This window comes from Camelus ferus, chromosome 13, assembly GCF_009834535.1.
Source record: "Camelus ferus isolate YT-003-E chromosome 13, BCGSAC_Cfer_1.0, whole genome shotgun sequence".
NCBI lineage: Eukaryota > Metazoa > Chordata > Mammalia > Artiodactyla > Camelidae > Camelus > Camelus ferus.
The window spans coordinates 29,310,582-29,332,531 of NC_045708.1; the positions used below are offsets into that span (position 1 = coordinate 29,310,582).

Sequence of the window (21,950 nt, forward strand, 5' to 3'; positions counted from 1 at the left end):
TCTTCTTCCTTTCTCTCTGTTTATGATATGGACCTTATAGAACCCCATGATCTGTAATAAGAAGAACTCCTTTAGATTCATGTTACATTTTTATATGTTTTACTAATAAAAATGTTTAACTTAATTTTAACAACCTTGTGAGGTAGACAGAATCCCACTTTATAATGAGGTCAAAACTTACTATTGGCAGAGCTGGGACCCAAAACCCAGAAATCCTAACTTACAGTCTAATATTTCTCTGGGGATAACTGCTGCTTCACAAAGTACTAAAAAAAAAAAACCCTTCTGCTGAACTAGTTTCTGAGAAGGCATCCTCAGGCCATAAATACAATGTAGGCATCAGAGGCTCAGTAATAGAAAGAATGTAAGCATTTGACCTTAAGCAGTTTGGAGCTGGTGGTATCTGAGGGACACCGTACCTTGTGGAAAATCCTGATGGGAGCCATCTCTGCTCCATTGAGCGTCTTCAAAAGGAACATGGGCCAAGAGGAGGCATTCAGCCGAAATCCTGCAGCAAACATAATGGGCAACAAATAAAAAATACATCTCAAAGGGAACTGCTATATCAAGTTTTCCCTTTGGAATCCAGCTACTCTTGCCACAACCTATGCTGTGATACCTACAGAATCACAGACTGTTAGGAAAGGACTTAAAGGTTAAGTAGGAGAAATGCCTCATTAGACAGATGAGGAAATGAGGCACATAAGAGGGAATGTAACTTGCCCAAGGTAATGTTGCAAAGTAAGTAGTGGAGACAAGTCCCCAACCAAGTTTCCTGACGCCAAGACAAGTATTATAGAAGTTATATCGTAAGGCCTAAAAAGCTTTCTTGAAAAATCCAAAATAGATGTGTGACAGGAATAACAAATACTTAAAAATGATCTAGACATTAGAGTGTGAAACGGGATATAATAATCTCTTAAGAAGAAATCAGAAATGTCTGATGAATCCAATATACCAATAAATCTTTTTGGTTTATCAATATAAACATACTCTCATTCTCTCTCACTCTCTCTCTGTTTCTCTCCCTCTCTCTCTCTCTCTCTCACACACACACACACACACACAGAGTACAAAATACATTTTGATATTCATTTTCACTTAAACAACTAAGGATCAGGCATTGATGAAGAGACAAGGGATCATCTTATCCAAAAATATTCATTTTCCAAAAGAGTTAAAAAGAAGCCTACGGAGATTAATTATTCATTGTCATTTCGTAATTGTAAGTCAATAAGAATATACCATTTAATTAATAAATTGTTAAAATAAGATCAGTATCATATTTAAGACTTCCAATGAAAGCTCCAAGTGCTTCCTTCAATTTGGCTTCAACTCGTTATCTCGAGATACCCAAATCTAGTGCTTTTAATAGTCTCCTCACCTATCTCAGCTTTCCCATTCCCGACAAAGAACAGACAAGCTGCACCAAAGCTTCAGAGCTGCAAGCAGCAACAGCAGTGTCTGACGCTACTGAGTACTGTGCTGCGTGCTAGATGATGTGCCGGACGCTTCCTGCTGACTAATTTAATCCTCAGGACAACCCAGTGAGGTAGAAATTATCTTCATTTTACAGATGAGAAAAGAGGTATAAATTGCTTAAGATTTCAAGGTGAGCAAATGACAAAAATAGAATTAAAACCCAGGCAATCGGACTGTTGAGCTCACACTCTTTAACCACTATGCTAAATTGTCAATGTGCGTGTAAAATGAAAAAGGAAGAATCAGCTTTTGGGATTAAGCATTAATTATTAACTATAATTAAATTAAAGGGGAGGAGGTGAGAAGAGAGGAGAAAATGGAAATAAGAAGAGAGGTACCATCCCATATGATTTAAACTTTTTGTCTCAAAGCTGGCTAGGCTAAGCCAAGTTTCCCAAGGTCAGGAGACTTCTTGGGACAGCTCATTCACATCAACAATGGAGATAACGTGTGGATGTTCCTATCAAACTGCTACCACTCTCATTTTTGCTTGCCTAGCTTCTCTTCCTTTTGGGAAAAAACCCACATACTCTTAATTCTTTGTGATTCGGTTGGGATGTCTATCATTGGGTTCTCCTTACCTGGCCATGGAATGGAAAATAATGCCATTTAAGAGCACCTGATGCCCCTAGACTGGAAGTGTGTATATATGTTCAAGTTGGGTCAACTGTTTTCTGAAATGTTGGAGAGAGTTTGTCTTTCTCTGAGATCATGGTTTTAAGGATGTTTGTAAAGTTGTAGATTTGGCTCTTCATGTTTGAAGAGCATAACTGAGAATAAAGCCAAGGTAGAGTAGGGGATGGAGAGAGACAGAGTATTTAAAACCCTGTGTCCAAAAAGATAAACAAGGACCTACTATATAGCACTGGGAACTATATTGAATATTTTTAATACCCTATAATAGAAAAGAATCTGAAAAGGAATATATATACACATATTTGAAAAATTTTATATATATATGTATATATACATGTGTGTGTATATATATATATATCTGAATCACTTTGCTGTACATCAGAAACTAACACAACATTGTAAATCAACTATACTTCAATTAAAAAACAAAACCCAAAGAAACCCTATGTCCAGGTACATTCAACACCAGGTCTTAAACTTCTTGATTATATGAGTCAGTAATTCCTGCCTCCTCCTTTTTCCCTCTTCTAACCTGGTCTTAGTTGGGGTTTTACACTCATAGCCAAAGGACTCTTGACTACTATTCTATCTCTGACCACGGTAAAAAAAAAATTTAACGAATAAATTTCTTCAGAAATTCAGGTCTTGTTTATGTGTGGGGAAAACAACTCTCCTTAGGTCAGGGAAGGGCTGAAGCCAAACCTAGAGCAGATTTGCTGTGAATGATTCACTACACGTATGCATAAGGCAAAGCAAGGCACAACTCTTCTAGAGATATGCTCTCTACACCTTCGTAAAAGAGAGGAGTAGGGAGGAATGAGTGCACAATTAGAAAATTCAGCAACAAGGTCCTACTGTATAGCACAGGGAGCTATATTCAATACCTTGTAATGGCCTATAATGAAAAAGGATATGAAAAGGAATATATATGTATAAATAAATCACTATGCTGTATGCCAGAAATTAATACATTGTAAATTGACTATAATTCCAAAAAAAAAAAAAAAAAAGAAAGAAAGTGGTAGCAGATTCATGTCCCCAGTTCCCAACAACTAGAGTACCTCACCATGTAATTTCCAATTCAGTTTTTTAGGAGTGGGGTTACTGAGGGGCTTCTATCTCATTTGGTACTTGAACTAAAAAACTTTAATAGTTCTTTGCTGAAATATCACCTCCTCAGAGAGGCACTCCTAGACTGCCCCACCTAAAATAGTCTCCTAAATCCTGCTCCCTTCTTATTATCCTTAGCTTTTATCACTGCCTGAATGTTTTCTTTTTTCCATGTGATGTGTATGTCTTTTCCAACTAGAATATAAGCTTCATGAGAGTTTTACTGAACAAAGGAAAAACCTCCACTTGTTAAATGGGTGCCAGGAATTGATAAATGCTTTATCATGTTATCCCATTTAATCCTCACAAAAACCATGTGTGGCAGAGTTGATTAATGATTTCGTAAGTGAAACAATTGAAATTCAAAGTTTAAAGTCAAGGTAGAGCAACTTACTGTTGGCCACACAACTAAACCAGTAAGTGGCTGGGCTACTTATAAAGCCGGGTCTCTAACTCTAATCCCTGGCATGCTGCAAATGTTCTGTGCTTATGTAGGGCTTCTTTAAAAAATATTTATAAAGAACCAGTTATAAAGAACTTCCAGATGCTCCTAAGACTGTGGGACTACTGAATAAGTTAGGGTTCAGCTATTTAAACTAACAGTGACCTGAGGAAGCTCTGGATTTCAATGTAGATCAGCAGGTGTAGAATCTAATCATAGTTAATGCCCTCCGGTGGCAGGTAACTGAACAGCACTCATACCAGGAACCACATGTATGGGCCCAACTCCCTGCACCATTGTCTTATATAATAATTCTAAGCTTTTTGAAGTTATTAGACTCTATGGCTGTCAAGATGATTCCAAAATCATCTGCTCCTCTCGGAGGAGGTTTACATACACGTACATATACCTTATACAGATACATGTACAGAAACATGCTACTGACACACTGTATAACCTTGGACAACTCATTTCCCTTTCCCTGTTTCTGTATTTGTCAGAAGAAGACACTGAACTAAATTAGTGCTTCCAAACTGAGGCTGGGTGAGTTATCTAAATTCCACCCCAAGAGTGAGAGAAATGAGAACTGGAACTGGAAGAGACGTGCTGAACAAACTGTCCTCCCCAAGGAAGAAGTGAATGCTGAGCCTACTAGTATTTGGGGAGGGCTGTTAGGACTCCTTTTGTTTTGCCAAGATTCTGTCACCACATTGCTGTTCCACTCCCATATACACATTCAAGCACAAGTTAATTTGGATTTATTTAATTGGGGGTGGGGGTTGTGACTAATTTTGAGATAGGTGTAGGTATAGATGGGTTTGGCATTACTCAATGTCAAGGGCCTTGCTAAGAGAAGAGTGAGTTCAACAAATATTTTTAAGATTATCTTTATAAAATGAGTATTTAAGATACCATGGTTAAAGTTCCTTCTTTCTAAAGTTCCCCCACTCCACAAATTTCTATAAAGGGAACTCAAATTTCTGTAACCACAAAATGAGATACGCATCTTTTAAAATCCCTCTTTTCATTGACAGGCCCTGGAGGCTACTCAGCATATGAGAAGACTGATCAGTGCCAGGAACGTAAAAGGGTTCCTTCCAATTCAATGTCCCACAGAGACACCACATGTGACCAAGTTTGTCGAGTAGGCAGTTTGTACAGGGATCCTGACACAGTTGACTACACAGTTGACTAGGGGCCTCACCAGAGGCAAGCACTGCTCTAGACCAGGGACTTTCAAACTTGGACACCGAAATCCTCTGGGGAGCATTAAAGAATACATCAGTCCCACCTCCAGAAATGTACATTGAATTGATCTGAAGTAAGGCCTAGGGCATTGAAACTTTTTGGAGCTCCCTAGGTGATTCGAACTGGCAGCCATATTTGAGAATAAGTGATCCAGACAGCCCTTTTTATAAGGCATAATCTCAGTCTGAGCAAAGAACAGATCACTAGAACAAGAGGGTATGAGGAAAAGGCTGAGGCCACCTGATAATCATTCTACCTTTTCACCTTTTTTCCCTGGAGGACTCTGCAAGGGAGTAATCAATGTTCTTATGTGAACAGAACACACATACATACACACACGCACAAACCTCACAAGATTTTAATGGAGAAGAATGGCTCTTTACAGCAATGCTTCCCAAATATAGATCAACTGCGTTAGAGTCTCGGGAGAGCCATTTTACCATGCAGAATCCCAAGCCCCATTACCTAGAGATTCTGATTCAGCAACTCTGGGGAGAGGTCCAGAGGAGGCCTGGGGAACATGAACACACACACATATATATGTATAATTATGTACATAATTTATTTAAAACTTTTTATTTTGAAAAATTTTAAACCTAGAGAAAAGTAGCAAAAACAGTACATGAACAAACTACGTACCCTTCACCTAGAGTCAACAACTAATAACACTTCACCACAGTTGCTTTCCATCTGTCTACACACACACTTTTTCCTCTGAACTATGTGAAAGAGACATTGTGATACTTCAGCTCTAAATACGTCAGTACATTTGTCCTCAGAACAAGGACATTCTCCTTTAAAAGTGCAATATTATCATACCTAAGAAACTTAATTAAAAATATTCTCAAATCTTCCCAAGTCTTTATAGCTGTTTAATTTTTAAAATACATCAAGAATTACATATTGCATTTGGTTGTCATGTTTCTTTGGTCTCCTTTAATCTAGAATAGTGCAATTGCCTTTTGTTTTTCATGAAATTGTTATTTTTGAAGAGCATGGGCTGTTTTACAGAATGTCCCACAATTTGGATTTTTTCTGATCGTTTCCGTATGATTACATTCATGCTAAACAGTTTTGACAAAAATACTACAAAGTGATGTTAAGCACTTCTTAACTTCATTACTTCAAGAGGTATGTAATGTCAGTTTGAGTCATTATTGATGATACTAAATTTGATCACTTGTTAAGGGATGACTGACAGATTTCTTCACTGTAATTTCCCTTTGTAATTAAATAGGTAATCAGTGGGGAGAAACTTTGAGACTATGTGAATATTCTATTTTCCAATGAGCTTTTTTTTCTAGCATTCACTGATTATCCTTGCCTGAATCCATTAAAATGGTGGTTGCAAAACGGTAATTTTCTATCATTCTTTATATTTATGAGCTGATACTCTGTAAAGAAGAATTTTCTCTGCAACTTTAATTTTTTGTATGTGTGTATCATTAGGGACCCATGAATTCTATTTACCACTGTTCTTTTATTTTTATTATTCTTTCTGATAGTCATATTGTTCCAATTTTGGCTAGTCAGAGTCCCTTTAAGCTGGTTCTTATATCCTTTTGATATGTCCCCACTCATTCTTTAAGACTTCTTTACTTTCTGGCATAATAAGATGTTCCACATTCACCTTACATTTTCTCTGTTGCTCAGTCTTAGATTAGCCATTGCTCCAAGAAGCCATGATTCCTTTTAGCGGAGAATGGAACTTAGAAATCAAAATCAAGGCATGCTTATTGCTACTGAGGGGTCACTGTTTCCAGGCCTTTTCAATACACAGAGCTTAGAATATACACATATATATATGTGTACATGTATATTCCAAGTGAATATTATTAATATGTATATGTATATATTCCAAGTAGATACATATTACATATTAGTATATTTATGTATATTTTAATGCACATTAACATACACTTATACATCTATTTTAAGAGTTCATAATGTACCTCCAATTCAAATACTATACTGAAAGGTTCTTCATCTCCCATTCCATATTTGTATCTTGATTTACTCATTTGCTCTATCTTCAATATATGCAAAATAATTTCAGATTATTATGGCAAAACCACTAACATTCTTAAGAAAAAAATCAGAATTTCTTTGCAGTTCCATTTTTCTCTGAAATATGTCCCCTTGAGGGTGTACTGTGAAGGTTCTGTGTTCAAGTTGTTGGAATTCTTTTTTCAAGGTGATTATGATATCCATTTGATAGAGTTCAATTTATTTCTGTTTATAGTCAATTTTAGGATATGCTTTCTCTTTTTTGTTTAATTTTATATATTAAGTAAAATATTTATATAATTCAAAAGTCAAAAGAATATAAAATAGTATTCTCAGAGAATATTCTCATTTCCCACTCTATTCCCAGACACTCTCAATAGAATAGACAACCTTTTCATTATTTTCTGGTTTAACAGTCCTGTGTTTCTTTTTATAAAATTAAGTGTATAAAACACATATAAGTTCATGTATATTATATATGTGTGCATACACACATATTTTCCCTTCTTTTTCTCAAATGTAAATGGCATTCAGTACATTCACATCATTGTGTAATCGTTACCACCATCCATCTCCAGAACTTTTTCATCTTCCCCAAGAAAAACTCTGCCCATTAAGCAATAACTCCTCATTCCTCCCTCCCCTCACCCAGCTCCCTGCAACCACCATTCTATTTTCTGCCTCTATGAATCTGCCTATATTAGGTACCTTGTATAAGTGGAATCATACAGTATTTGTCCTTTTGTGACTGGCTTATTTCATTCAGCATAGTATCTTCAAGGTTCATCCACATTGTTACGTGTCCGAATCTCCTTCCTTTTTAAAGCTGAATACTATTCTATTGTATGTATGTTCTACATTCTGTTTACCCATTCTCTGTCAATGAACATGGGTTGTTTTGACCTTTGGCTATTGTGAATAATACTGCTAAACATAAATATCTCATTGAGTCCCTGCTTTCTATTCTTTTGCCCATATACCCCAAAGTGGAATTGCTAGGTCATACAGTAATTTTATTTTTAATTTTTTGAGGGAATACCATATTGTTTTCCATAGTGGCTGTACCATTTTACATTCCCAATACACAGCAATACACATGGGTTCCAATTTCTCCACATCCTCAACAACACTTGTTATTTTCTATTTAACAACCATCCTAATGGGTATGAAGTATTATTTCATTTTGATTTGCGTTTCCCTAAATGATTAGCGATGTTGAATACCTTTTCAGGTGCTTATTGGCCATTTGTATATCTTCTTAAGAGAAATGTCTATTCAAGTCCTTTGTCTATTTTTCAATCAGGTTTTTTATTTGTTGTTGTTGAATTGAAGGAGTTTTAAACAACGTTCTTGACATTAATCCCTTACCAGATAAGTGATTTGCAAATATTTTCTCCCATTCCACGAGTTTCCTTTTTACTCTGTTGACAGTGTCCTTTGATAAATGAAATTTAAAAATTTTGATGCAGTCAAATTGAACTATTTTTTCCTTCTGTTGGCTATGCTTTTGGTGTCATATCCAAGAAATCACTGCCAATTTCAATGTCATAAAGCTTTTCCTCTATGTTTTCTTCTAAGAGTTTTATAGTTTTAGCTCCTACATTTAGGCCATTGATCCATTTTGAGTTAATTGTTGTATAATGGTGTAACATAAAGGTCCAACTTCATTCTTTTGCACGTGGATACCCAGTTTTCCCAATACTGTTTTGTTGAATCGGATATGTGATTTTGAAAAAAATAACAGCTTTATCAAGAGGTAACTCACAGACTATAAAACTTATATGATTCAGTGGTTTTTAGAGTTGTGCAAAGATCATTCTAATTTCAGAACATTTTCATCACTCCTCCAAAAAGAAACCCCATATCTATTAGCTGCCACTCCCCATTCTCTCTTCATCCCAATGCCTGGAAACCACTAAGCTCCTTTCTGCCTCTTTGGATTTGCCTATTTCCTCCCATTTTATAGGCTGTCTTTTGACAGTGTCTTTGGAAGCACAAAAGTTTTTAATTCCGATGAATTTTTAAATCCATCTATCTAGTTTTCCTTCTGTTGTTTGTGCTTTTGGTGTCATATCTAAGAAACCACTGCCTAATCCAAAGTCATGATGATTTACCCCCATGTTGTCTTCTAAAAATTTTATAGTTTTAGCTTTTACATTTGGGTCTATTATCCACTTGGAGTTAATTTCTGTATATCATGTGGAGGTGGGGTCCAACTTCATTCGCTTGTATGTAGATATCCACCTGTCTCCATGCCAGCTGCTAAAAACACTGAATTACCTTGGCACCCCTGTTGAAAATCAACTAAGCATAAATGTATGGGTTTATTTCTGGACTCTCAAATCTAATCCTCTTATCTGTAAGTCTGTATTTATTTTATACCAGTACCCACAGTGTTGCTCTGTAGTAAGTTTTGAAACTGAGAAATGTTGAGTCCTCAGTGGTGTGCTGATTTTTGTCAAAGTTCATATAACTTTCTTCCTTAGCTATTTTAATATGGTGGATCCCATTAATGATTTTTCTAAAGTTAAATCTTTTCATTCCCAGAAAAAAAAAACCTACTCTGCCTTGATAAATTATTGTTTTAAATATGTTGAATTCTAATTCCTAATATTTTATTTAGGATTTTTATAACAATATTCATCATCAGATTCTGTGTGTGTGTAAAACAGGTTTGCGTATCAAAGTTCTACCTGCTTCAAAAAAAGAATTTGAATATTTCCTACCTTTTTTGTGATCTAGAAGTGCACCGCCTGGTACAGTAGCCAACAACCGCACAGGCTTTCTAACTTTAAATAACAATTAAAATTAAGTAAAATTAAAAATTCAATTCTTTAGTTGCAGTAGCCACATTTCAAGTGCTTTACAGCCACATGTGGCTGGTGAGTACCATACTGAACAACAAAGATATGAAACATTTCCATCATTGCAGAAAGTTCTGTTGGGTATCACTGACCTACAACAACTTAAGTAGAACTTAGATTATCTGGTCTTCAAGGTTCTGTAGGACTTCCCTGTAAAATAATCTGCTTGTAGTACTTTGTTGTAGGTGCTTTGAAAACTTTTATGTTTTTCATATGTCTGTTTAAACACTATAATGCTACTAGGGTCAATTTTGACAAGTAGTATTTTCCTATTTCACCTAGATTTTCTAGTTTATTTACACAGAGTTAGTCCCCTCTTTGTCATTTCTACTTTTGTATTATCTGTGCTTATTCCTTTTATTCTCTTTATTAGGCTAACTAGTGGTTTGTGTATTTTGTTGATGTTTTCTCCAAAGAACCAGTATTTTTATTTACTGCTTTTCTGTCTTCTACCTCATTAATCTCTCTTTTATCTTTATTTTTTCTTCTTTTGTGTTCTCTTTAGATTGTAACTTTTCCTGGCTTTTTGAATTGAAAATTAAAATTCCTAATTTTTATCATTTTATTTTTATTTATGTCAGTGTTTAAGGCTATACATTTTCTTCCAACCACTGCTTTAATTGTGTCTCAAAATTTTGATGTGATGTTTATTATTATCATGTTTTAGGAATTTTGAAATTTTGGTTTATATTTCTCTTTTTCAAATGAAAGTTGTTTAAAAAGTTTTAAATTTCAAGGTGGAAGGGCATTTACCAGGGTATAAAGTTTCACACACACACACACACACACGCACGCACATACGCACACAACCTACCTTATTTATTAAAGTCTTCAACACCTTTACTTTCTGTCTGCTTGGCCTGTCTTATCTTGAAAGAGGTGTGTTAAATCTCCTATTAATGTGTTTGCTTATGTCTCCTTGCATCTACATAATTTCTATTTGGTGAATTCTACCATATCTAACATCAGAACTGCTATTATACTGTTTGACATTCCTTTATATATCCCCGATCATCCTTTTTCTTTTAGCCTTTCTGACTCTCTTTTCTTTAGGTATGTCTCCTGTATACAGTATAAAGTTGGGTTTGACTTTTGAGCACCAATTTGAAATTTTTTTAATAGGTGAGTTAAAACCATTTATATTTATTAACATAAATTACACATTTGGTTTCAACTCTGTCACATTACGTTTTATTTACTGTTTCTCATATTTAGTTCATCTCTTTCTCTGTGTGGTCTGTTTCTTGATCTTTTTGTTCCTTAGGTATTTAGGAAGTTTTGGAATTTCGTTCTAGTGGCTATCTTTATACTAACATATTTTATAATGTCCTTAATTCCCCATTTCTTCATTTAGTCTTCTATTATTTGGTTTATCAGTTTCAAGTGATATCCTTTGGTCCCCTGTTACATAGTAACAGGAGGAAAGGGGTTTACTTTCTGGTTCCAGTGTGTTTGCTTGGCAGCTCTCCCATCTCCTCTGTTGTCCATGTTCTGCAGTGCATGGCAGCCAGCAGTATCCCGAGGCCAGCAGCAGCAGCACCACCACCACCAACCTCTCCCATAGTAAGTGGTTTTGTAGCAGTTTCTCCAGACAGACACACTTCTCTATGAACAGCTTCCCCAGCACCCTAGAGGGCAAATTTCTAGCAAGTTCCATGGCTGTGGCACCACAATGACTTCTCTCATCTAGCAAACCACAGCTGTGCCCTCTCCAACAAGGCCTGCATCTCAGCCCTGAGATGGGGGAGGGAGGCTTTCCCTTGGGTGCTCTATCTCAGCCCCAGTGTAGTGGCCTCTCCTTACGTCTGCTGTTCTTATATTCTTTAGAGCTCTCTTTCCTTTTGACTAGCCAATTCCTCATTACTCCAATTCCGTTATAGTTAACAATTATATTAAACTTTCTGGGTTCAAATTACTGTGTGGTTCTCTCCCTTTGTTGAACCCGGATTGATACCATAATATTCTACTCTTGTCTCTACCTTTGTTTTTATCTTAGATTGATTATTTGCTGTTTGGATGAAGCTCTTTCCATAATTGATTCCTTAGGAATGGCTTGAGGTCACAATATTTCCTGAGTTCTTGCATGCTGAAAACTTTCAGTATAATCTCAATACCTGAAAAAACAGCTTGTCTAAATATAAAATCTGTCCTCTCATTTTCTTTCCTTGAATTTCTCAAAAACTCTGCTCCATTTCGTCTTGCTTTGTATTTTGCTGTTAAGAAGTATGATGTAAACCTGATTTTCTTTCCTTTGTAAGTAATTTGGCCTTTTTGCCAGAGGCTTAGATGAAGTTTTCTTTATACCTGGTGTAATCATTTTACTAGAATATATCTTAGAGCTGACCAGTCTAGCTCAATTTCAGGAATAAGGTATGTCCTTTCAATATGAAGGCTCTGGTGTTCTTTAATTTTTGGAAAATTTTCTTACATTACAATTTTAAGTACTAATTCTGTTTATCTTCTTCAGGGACTCTAATTATATATGTACACACATATACATATACACATTGAATCTTTGTTGACTAAATTCTTATATTCTATTTCTAAGAGTTCCATTTTGATACTTTTAAACCTTTTCTAATACTTATTTCTATTCTCTTGGCTGTTTTTATTTCTCTTCTCAATGTCCCTTATTATATTTTCTATTGAATCTATTGTCCCAATGGACACCTGAAATTGAGTCTTCAATTGAGATTATTTTTCTTCAATTTTTTTCTTGAGTTTGGAAAGTTCTATTTTCACATCTTCCTGTCTGTTATGCATTTCTAGTCTGACTTCTAAAATTTATGATTCAAGATTTTTTTTATATCTTTCAATATTTATTTAATTCAAGTTGGGTTGTTATGCAACAGCCAATTTTCCTCTGGTTAGTCATTGGTTTTGGCAGTAGAATTTTCAGCAGTTAAAATGATAATCCTCTACTTCTGTTTTTCTTCATGTAGAAGCTTTTTATGGATGTTGACTGATGTTTCCTAATCATTTGAAATGTCTTATATTTTCCTGGGCTAGCAAAAAAACAGGATGTTCCATTTTGGAAGGGATCTTAAATCATGAGTTTTCTGCTGGCATAGTGAAATGCAGTTTCTTTAGTAGATGAGCTTGTTTGGGATGGGTTGGGAAGACTAGTATGTTTTTTGATTTTATGATTCTCATTTGTTCCTGCATAACTCTAAGTTACTTGGCTTCCTTCTTTTCCTTCAACCTCTCCCACAAAGGTAGTTTATCTTTCCAAGAATGCTATCTCTAGTCCCTCACACTTTTAATTCACTCTCTTCCTTTTGATTCTCTAGTAGACAGTGCTCTAATCAAGTAGCTTTTAGCTCTCTTTCAGTATTTCCCACTTTGGATGGGATTATCTTCTTCTGGGGGTGATTCTAGCTGTTAGGCTCCCATGGCCCTCTCCCTTTTTAATGTAGTTTCTACCTTCATAAAACTCTTCATTTTGGTATGAGGTGGGTGCTAGCTTTAGCAGTTTCAGATCTTTATACCTGAACATGTAGACAACATGTTATTGAAATCTGTGGTATTCTTGATTCTTAGTTATGTTTAGGCATGAGTTATAGGTGGATGATTGCTTTTCTTTTTGATCTGTATGTTTCTGGAGAATTTATGGAAAGATTTTGATTTAGACGGTCACCATTATCCCTGGGAACTTGTCTTTTTTAATAGCCTATCAAGATGCTTCTAAACACTGGTTCATAAAGTAGGTTGAGAATAATACAGTACAAAAAGGAATGAGGACTATCTCCATACTACTAAGAAGTCATCTTTAGGGCACACTGTTAAGTAAAAAATGTAAGGTTGAGAAAAGTATGTATAGTATGCTGTCATTTATATAAGAAGGCAGAGGATACATACGTATATATGTACACACACACGCACTCACATGGGTATATTTTGCTAATTTTTTTAAAATGCAATATATACTATAAAATATATAAAAAGTGGTTACCTATGGCAGAAGAAAGGGATTAGGTGAAGGCGATTTCTCTGAATATACTTCATTTTATAAATTTTACTTTAAAATGATGTATATCACATATATATTTATAAAGGAAAAATATTAAAAAGGCAATCCCTAAAAATCAAAGATAAAATGAAGCAAATAAATCTCAATTTATATCAAGTTGGTGGCACTGCCAAGAGAAACTAATCCAAATTAACTTATAACACTGACTTTACTTCCCTTGAGGGTAAGAAAAAAATGCAAATAACTCAAACACTTTCTGTTATTATAATGGTGAGAGTATTAGTATTGTTATTCTGAGACTTCTGTATGTGCATTGTGGGATAAAGTAAATGAGTTATTTTGTTAGTGACATGAAGAATGAGAGTTTTTTTACGGTATAAAGGAGATACAGATTTAAGACAGTAAAGATGATGTAAATAAAGCCGCCATTGTCCTGAATTTTAGCAGGAAGTGTAAATATGAACTAATGATTTTTTTACTCTTAATGATTTTTTAAAAAGCAGTTCCTACCTCTCTATATGAAAAAGATCTAGAAAGAATGACCAAACCAGTAGCACTGAGCACTCTAGTGCTCAGATTATGGTCTCTAAATACCATTTCCCCTTAAAAGGAGCCCAGGGACCTAAAAGAAATAGCTGATTCTATATCTGGGACAGGAATTGTAAAAGATGAACCTGGAACATTCTGAAATGTCAAAAATCCAAGAAAGCTATCAAATAATAAAGAGTTAGGAGACAACTTGTTGAGGCTCCTATGAGGCCAAAGATGGGACAATTCAAGAATCAATAAAGGCAGTCAATGCAATGGAGTAAAACACATCAAATATGTATGAATCTTTGTATTTATGATACTAAGTAACAGCAACAACAATAACACTACTCTTAAATAATTCTGGAGGATGATGGTTCTCCAATTTATTATTCTGAAAATTGGTAAATAAAAATAATCAAGCATTTAAACTGTCTTTCCAGCATGAACATATCTCAGGATAATCAAATAGTTGATTAAAGTTTATTTTAATAGACATATTCCATTTAATTCATGTGGACAGAATGATAATATTAAAATTTCCCATGCTGTAACCATAATGAATTGATGAGTCTTAATCAGGGATCAGCAAACTATAGCCAGCAGACTGGCCATCTGTTTTTGTAAATAAAGCTTTATTGGAACACAAGCCATGCCCATTTGTTTATTTATTGTCTATGGCTGCTTTCACATTACAAGGACAAAGCTGACTAGTTGCAACAGAGAAGGTATGGCCTATAAGCCTGAAATATTTACTATCTGATTCTTTAAGAAAATTCATCAACCCCTGATCTAGACCGCAAGCAGTAATGGCTGCTATATTATAAAATGAGAGACAATCAGACCATATATATTTCATAGCAGAGGTAAATACCACTACCTATGAAATATTCTTATGAAAAAAACTGAACCTGAAACTAATCAAGCCTCTAGATCTAGTTCCCAATTTCTAGAAAGAGAGGACAGAGAAACATGTTAAATGATACCAGGGATACAATCAGCAAAATCTAACTGTGGGAAATTTTAAAGACGAATGACTTAGGTTTTTCAACAAATAAACTGCAAGAAAAAGGTAAGAGAGAGGAGAACCCATAGATTAAGAGACTTAAGGGACATATCAACCAACTGCAATATGTTGCTCTTATTTGGATCCTAATTCAAAGAAAATGTAATAAAGAGAGAGAGAAAGAGAGAGAAATACAGATAGACAGACAGACAGACAACAAGGAAAATTTAAACAGAGTAAATATTTGTTGATATTAAGGAATTATCATTAGTTTATTTACATGTGATAATGTTACAATGATTCTGTTTTTAAAATATTATCTATGAGAGGTATATACAAAATACTTAGTGAGAAAATTATACTATGTTTAGGCAATTGGGCATGAATGGGTAGGGAGTGTGTACAGGTACAAAGAAAACAAGATTGGCTATCAAGGATAAAGGATACCTGGACACTCACTGTGCTAATTTTTTCTACTTTTGTGTGTCCCTTATATTTGAAATTTCACATTACAAATAATTTTTTAATGGAGGGAAATGTTCAATAACCCCCTGAGGAGGTGTTTCAAATGATACTGTCCTCCAATGCTCAATTAATTTATTAGCACAGTCTCCTGAGGGTATAGCCCATAGCCCATCTTTCTCCATCCTCTGTTGAGACTCACTGTGATAGTGATTGACAGTAACTGATGAAATGGGCTAAATCATTCAGGTATATTGGGGCAAAAAAGAAAGGTAAATCTAATCTTGAGAAAAATATAGTGGGCTTATCAATTTAAGTAAAATAATATATTTTACTTAATAATTAATTCAAAGTGAGAAAATTCCAAGGACCAAGTGAGAATTTAGAGGAAAGGAGTTAAGAGACTCTTGTAACAGTCATCCTTTCTACTCAGAGATTTTTCTCTCACCTTTTGTTATCACTGTAGGATTTGGTGAAAGCTCAATGATTTTTTGAGACAAGTTAAATGGCAGGACCTCCTTCCATTCTTTCTCTCAGGGTAAATGGGAACTGGCAAAGAAGGATGAAAGGTGTAGTTTCTTTGTTTCTTTGGTTTTTTGAGGGGAGGTAATCGGGTTTGTTTGCTTGTCTGTTTGTTTATTTTAATGAAGGTACTGGTGATTGAACCCAGGACCTCATGCATGCTAAACCTGTACTCTATCACTCAGCAGCTACACCCTCCCCTCCAATGGTGTGGTCTCTTGTTAGAAAAAAGGGAGCTTGAGAGAAGCTTGGATATTACAAGTTAACATAGAATGGAGAGGTCCAGATTTTACAGCTCATTTCACCTTAGGTGGGCCTTTTCTTTTGGACCATATGAAAAAGAAGGGATAGGCAGGGGACCCTATGTTTTCCTATAACGGGATGTACAATTACATCCTATAGTAGGATGTAATTATTTACCCAAGATAACTAATTGGCTAGGGAGAGGCTGAGTCTAGTTACTCACCCAGAGGGGGCTGCAGCATACCCCCATTCTTCTCACAGTTCCCAATAGGCTGAATTTCAGCTGAGTCAACCAGCCGCCAGAAATCATTCTTGTTGTCGCTGCCATCAAGGCGAAGGCGGAGGCGAGCACCTGTCAGTCCAACGACTGTGGCAATACAGGTGGATGTGGTGTTCCTAGGGTCCTGTGCTTCCAATTTCATGCTGATCTTGAACTCATTGCTTGGAGGCGTGTAGGACTGAGGAGAACAAGCCACGGGGATTAGGCAGACTAAGAATAAATGGCATTTTCAGAAGGATATTAAGAGATGGAACCTGAAAGTTTATGCTTTGGACTCAAATTGGTTACAGCTGGGCCAGTGAAACCCCCCTTGGATTATTTCCTGATACTCAGGAAGGTTTCATGCAGAAGAAACACTGAAAGATAAAATGAAGGGGAAAAATTACTTTCCACTGAAGCATCAAATACTGACTCACCAGAAAGTAAATGACAAGAGTGTCTCAAATTGTCCTTGCTTAAATGCTTTCCAATCCTATCTTCTTCAAGTCCCTAACCCTATAGGTATTCATAACATTTTCTTTTCAGAAAACATCCTATTAAACTATCATATTCTTAGTGTCTCTTCATGGAACATTTCAGTATATTGGTTTGTATGTCCACCACACAGACTAACCATTGGGAGTTGATTTTTTTCTTATTTTGACATTAACTTATAAATCAATTCCTATTTTTAAAACTAACTTTAAGTTTTAATTGACACAAAAATAAACTATACACTTTGGTAAATTCTGACATATGTATACACTCAGGTCACCATATACATTATGTACACCCTGGAAACCATCACCACAATCAAGATAATGAACATGGACACATTCCCAAGTTTTGCATTCCTTTTATAATCTGTCTAGCCCTTTCCAGACCTCTGTCTCCAGGCAAACACTGCTTTACTTTCTATCACTGCAGACTGGTTTGCATTTCTAGACTTAAATGGAATCACAGAGAATATATATATTTTTTTGCTCTACTTTCTTTCACTCAGCTAACTATTTTTGCATTTCCTTCTTGTGCTGTGTTCCTAGATGCAGTTAAGTTACTTGGAGACAGTTTGATCATTTTGAGTTTTGCTTTTAGTTTGTTAGGCAGGTCCAGAGCATGCTCATCCTAAGGCTAATCATTCATTTCCCACTACTGAGCAGGATCTTCCCAAGTACCGGACCCAATGCCACATGAATTATGAGATTTTCCAGTCTAGCTAGTGGCATCAGGCACTATCCCGAGCCCTGTATGAGTGCCGGGCTCTATCCTATTAATATTCTTCTAATCCTTTCAGGGGGGGGTTTCCCCTTGGCTTTGGATGCTCATATGCATATACTATAAACAGTACTTCAATGACTACTTGAAGGGGGCTCTCTGCAGATTTCTGTAGTTTTCTTTCTGTGCAGCTTTCTCCTCTCTGGTAGTCTCTCCTGCAAATTCTAGTTTCCCTGGACTCTCAGCTCCATTTTCTCAAATTAAGGACTCTCCCAGGCTTAACCTGGATTCCCTTCTCGGGGCCATGGTCTCAAAACTGTCTTAAGGCAGTAGATCATAAGAAGCTCAACTCATTTGTTTTCTGTCTCTCAGAGATCTCTCAGAGATCACTGTGCTTGGTTGCCTGATCTTCTTGCCTGAAAATGATTAATATAGTTTGTCTTTTTTAATTATTTCAGGTGTGAGTATGAATTTATTCCCTATTATTTCAAATGAACAGAAGTCCTGAATTTGTACTTTTGTCGACAGTATAGACAAAATTCAAACTCAAAGTGAATGTTCACATTTTTATGGACATAACCTTTGAACACTTAGGGAAGGAAGATATAAGCAACTTCCTGATGCAGAGCTCTACTTAGTAGCAGTGCAATTCTTTGCTTACTAGCCCTATCATGTATGATATAGTCAACATCATCTGTGCATTGTGGGGGGCACTTAATCCTATGTGGGAAGCTCTGGATGACCTCTGATGAGGTCCTAAAGCGCTCCCCAATGGGATTCAGTGCCAGTATTCTTATGAAAAGATAAGTCTGTAGCAGGGGAGTATAATACAGAGAAATGAGTATTGCTCCACTTTCAAGAACCATGTAAGGGCTATAACTCTGTTTCCTTTCTGCCTGAACTAAGAGCTGTAGTAAAAACTAGCAATTGTTTTCAGTACCACAAAATACCCTCAAGGAGGTGAAGAAGAAGGAAAAAGTGTTACTTGGGATGAAGTTGGGGAGAATGTCTGCTGCCAAAACTCATAGTGAGTTTGGAGTTATATTCTTCCCATAGAAGTTTATTCTGGGGACTTCACATGAGAACCCCAAGGGCTCCCACTTCATGTTTTGCTTGTCTAAGGACCATAAAAAAACTACTTGCTTCCCACCTACTAAAGATATTGAGAATCAATTACCTGCTTGAAGCAATGGACAGGTGCTGGGACTGAACATGTTTCTTTTAGGTATTTGTCCCAGGTAAAATGACCTGTAAAGGAAACAGAAATCTCTATCACAGTCAACTTCCAAAAAATGCTTTCAGGATATAATCTACACTAAACATTAGGTTATTTTCAGACTCATTTGGAGCATAAGAAAACTTATTTTGCCCTTTTTGGGCTCAAAGGAGTATCTGGGGGAAGAATCTAGGTGATCTGAGTAGATCATTTTAGATCAGTGTTCTTTTAATCAGGGTCTAAGATGACCTGAGGTGTTTTCCATATTAGTCCTTAAAGTGATCCAAAATGTCAGACCAAGATATACCAGTGTCTCAAAGAAGCATTCAGCAAGCTCATGGAAAACAAAAGAGGCAGAAAGTGGGTGAGGAGATTCCTTCTGAACAATCTGACTCCTGTATAAGTCCCTTATTGCCATCAAATGATAGCTTTTAACACCCCATGTGGTTGAAACCCACCATCTCAGCTCAGAAGGAATAAAGGAGAGGCTACCTAGAGACATGGAGTAAGAGGAGTTGTTGAGAGCAGAAAAACCAAAATGAGTGAGATTATACTTGAATCCTCACTCTAAAAACTGTTTCTCTCTCACCCACCCCTAATCCACTGCCATCCCTGCCTGAGGTGCAAAATGACAAAAATCTTGTAATTTAGAGAAAAGTAGATCCTTGGTAGCATTTCTGATAATAATAACTAAGAATAAGTGGGGACATTTATAGAATCTTTTAGCCTCTTGAAGTAGTCTTAGAGCCTCTCAAAGTTTGAGGAACACTGCACTAGAGAAACAATCTTTAAGGTGACACATAGCTGGGGTCAGGGAAAACATTTTAAGGGACAGGCTGTTAAATACATATCTTACTGGACTACCAAGGATTACCAAGTACTTTATTAAAGGTTAAGTCAATTACCAATCTCCTCCTAATACCCACCTAGAGGTGACCCCATGATGGAGCAGGGAAGGTCCCAGAGACTGTCACAAGCTAAAACATTGTAGCAAACCAGCATTTCTTGAAGTTTCCTCTGCAGTGGAGCAGCACAGGGCCCCTTTGGGCCATGCAAAAAGCACTAGATGCTGGGAATAAAAATGAGTCACTGAATGATGAAATCTAAATCACTCCAAAGATGATGCCAAGACTTTATACTCTATTGACTTTATAGCTTCTGTTTTAAAACCGGTTCCTTTCCCACCATCCTTAACCAAGCCAAACAGATTTGTCCAGAAATCACAGTCAGTTCTGAACTATTTCACAAACTGGCCAATGATTAATCATTCTGAATAGACAGTTAGTCCACAGGGGTAAATGAGATGGGTATTTCCTGGAGTCAAGATTTAAAGAGCTTAACAGAATTTTAAAAAGAGTTTGCTCTTAGCTGAGATGGCTCTAAAGCAAATACTGGATACTTTCACCACTATTTGCGGTTAGAAAAATAAAACATTAAAAATTGTTATTCCATTCTTGCAAATAAAGAATTCAAATAGCAAGTCTTGGATTTGACTAAACTGCAATTCTTGAACTCTAGAATCTATAGCAGCACTGCCCACTAAAACTTTCTGTGATAATAGAAATGTTTTGCATCTGTGCTGTCCAATAAGGTAGCCACTAGACACATGTCACTACTGAACACTTGAACTGTGGCTACTGTGAGTGAGGAGTTACATTTTTAATGTTATTTAATTTTAATTAATTATTTAATTTAATTAATTTAAATCATAAGGCAGCACAGGTCTAGAGGTTTGATCAGTCCAGGGTAATTTCTTATATTAGTTTGAGTTCTGACCAAAAGCACCCAAGACACTTTGGCTTTAAGGATTACAGCAGCATTGGGGTACCAAAATACTTAGAGTATTAATCATAGTTCTCTATTACACAGATCAATTATGGTAATCAGTCCCTGTTATATAGGCAAGAAACCTCACATCCTCCCTCACGTTTAGGGAATACCATATTACCAACTGAATAAAAAGGAATCACTTTGTTAAAAGCAGTTCATCCACTATGAGGGTTGACTAGCTTGAACCATACCTAGCTTAGTATTTTTCTTAAATTTGACTGCTTAGGCTATCTACAGCTTAGTCCCTTATCATCAGGTAAATCAGAAAGTAAGTTAATTTTTATTACCTACTGTAATGCCTGCAATAAAACCAAACATCATGTCTACCACATCTCCAAGCACTAAAATACCACAAAAGAAATAGGACAGGAAGTAAAGTATAGATGAGGGGTTGGTAAACTCTCTGTAAAAGACCAAGCAGTAAAAATTTTATGCTGTGTGGACCATTCAGTCCCTATCACAAATACTCAACTTGTACACTGTACATGAAAACAGCCATAGGCAATATGCAAATAAATGAGCATTGCTGTGTTCTACTAAAAATTTGTTTACAAAAACTGGCAGTGGGCTACATTTGGTCCCCAAATTGCAGTTTGCCATCCCTGGTATGTAATACTGATTCTCAAATGCTACTTACTATCAAAATCTTCTAAATAATTTTCCTTATTTCTTTAAACACAGTTCTGAGCCCCAAATTCAGAGGTTCTCATTCAGTACTCTCTGACTGTGATCTGAGAATCTATATTTTCAAAGATTCCCTAGGAAATTCTGACAAACCTCTGTGTCTGGAAACTAATGGTGTAGTTGAAGAATGTGATACTGAGAGTCAGAAGATGCTGGTTAAAGTCTTGTTTCTATAACTAACTACCTCGAATAAATTACTTAATCCTTCCAAATATCAGTTTACTCA

At 36.0% G+C, this 21,950-nt stretch overlaps 1 protein-coding gene across 13 annotated transcripts in view; it reads right to left on the reverse strand.

Moving 5' to 3' along the window:
* SCMH1 (Scm polycomb group protein homolog 1) overlaps positions 1–21,950 on the reverse strand; it is a 144,988-nt gene that overhangs the window by 71,023 nt on the left and 52,015 nt on the right. For 8 of the 13 annotated variants that reach the window (XM_032493956.1, XM_032493959.1, XM_032493966.1 and 5 more), the window contains 3 exons: positions 19,172–19,242; positions 16,744–16,978; positions 420–508 (listed from right to left, as the gene is read on the reverse strand). In XM_032493956.1, the coding sequence (XP_032349847.1) occupies positions 420–508; positions 16,744–16,978; positions 19,172–19,242 (395 nt within the window). Of the gene's footprint in view, positions 1–419; positions 509–5,383; positions 5,430–16,743; positions 16,979–19,171; positions 19,243–20,136; positions 20,280–21,950 lie in introns of those variants that run through there. The other 5 variants (XM_032493961.1, XM_032493960.1, XM_032493964.1 and 2 more) reach the window with 2 other exon arrangements.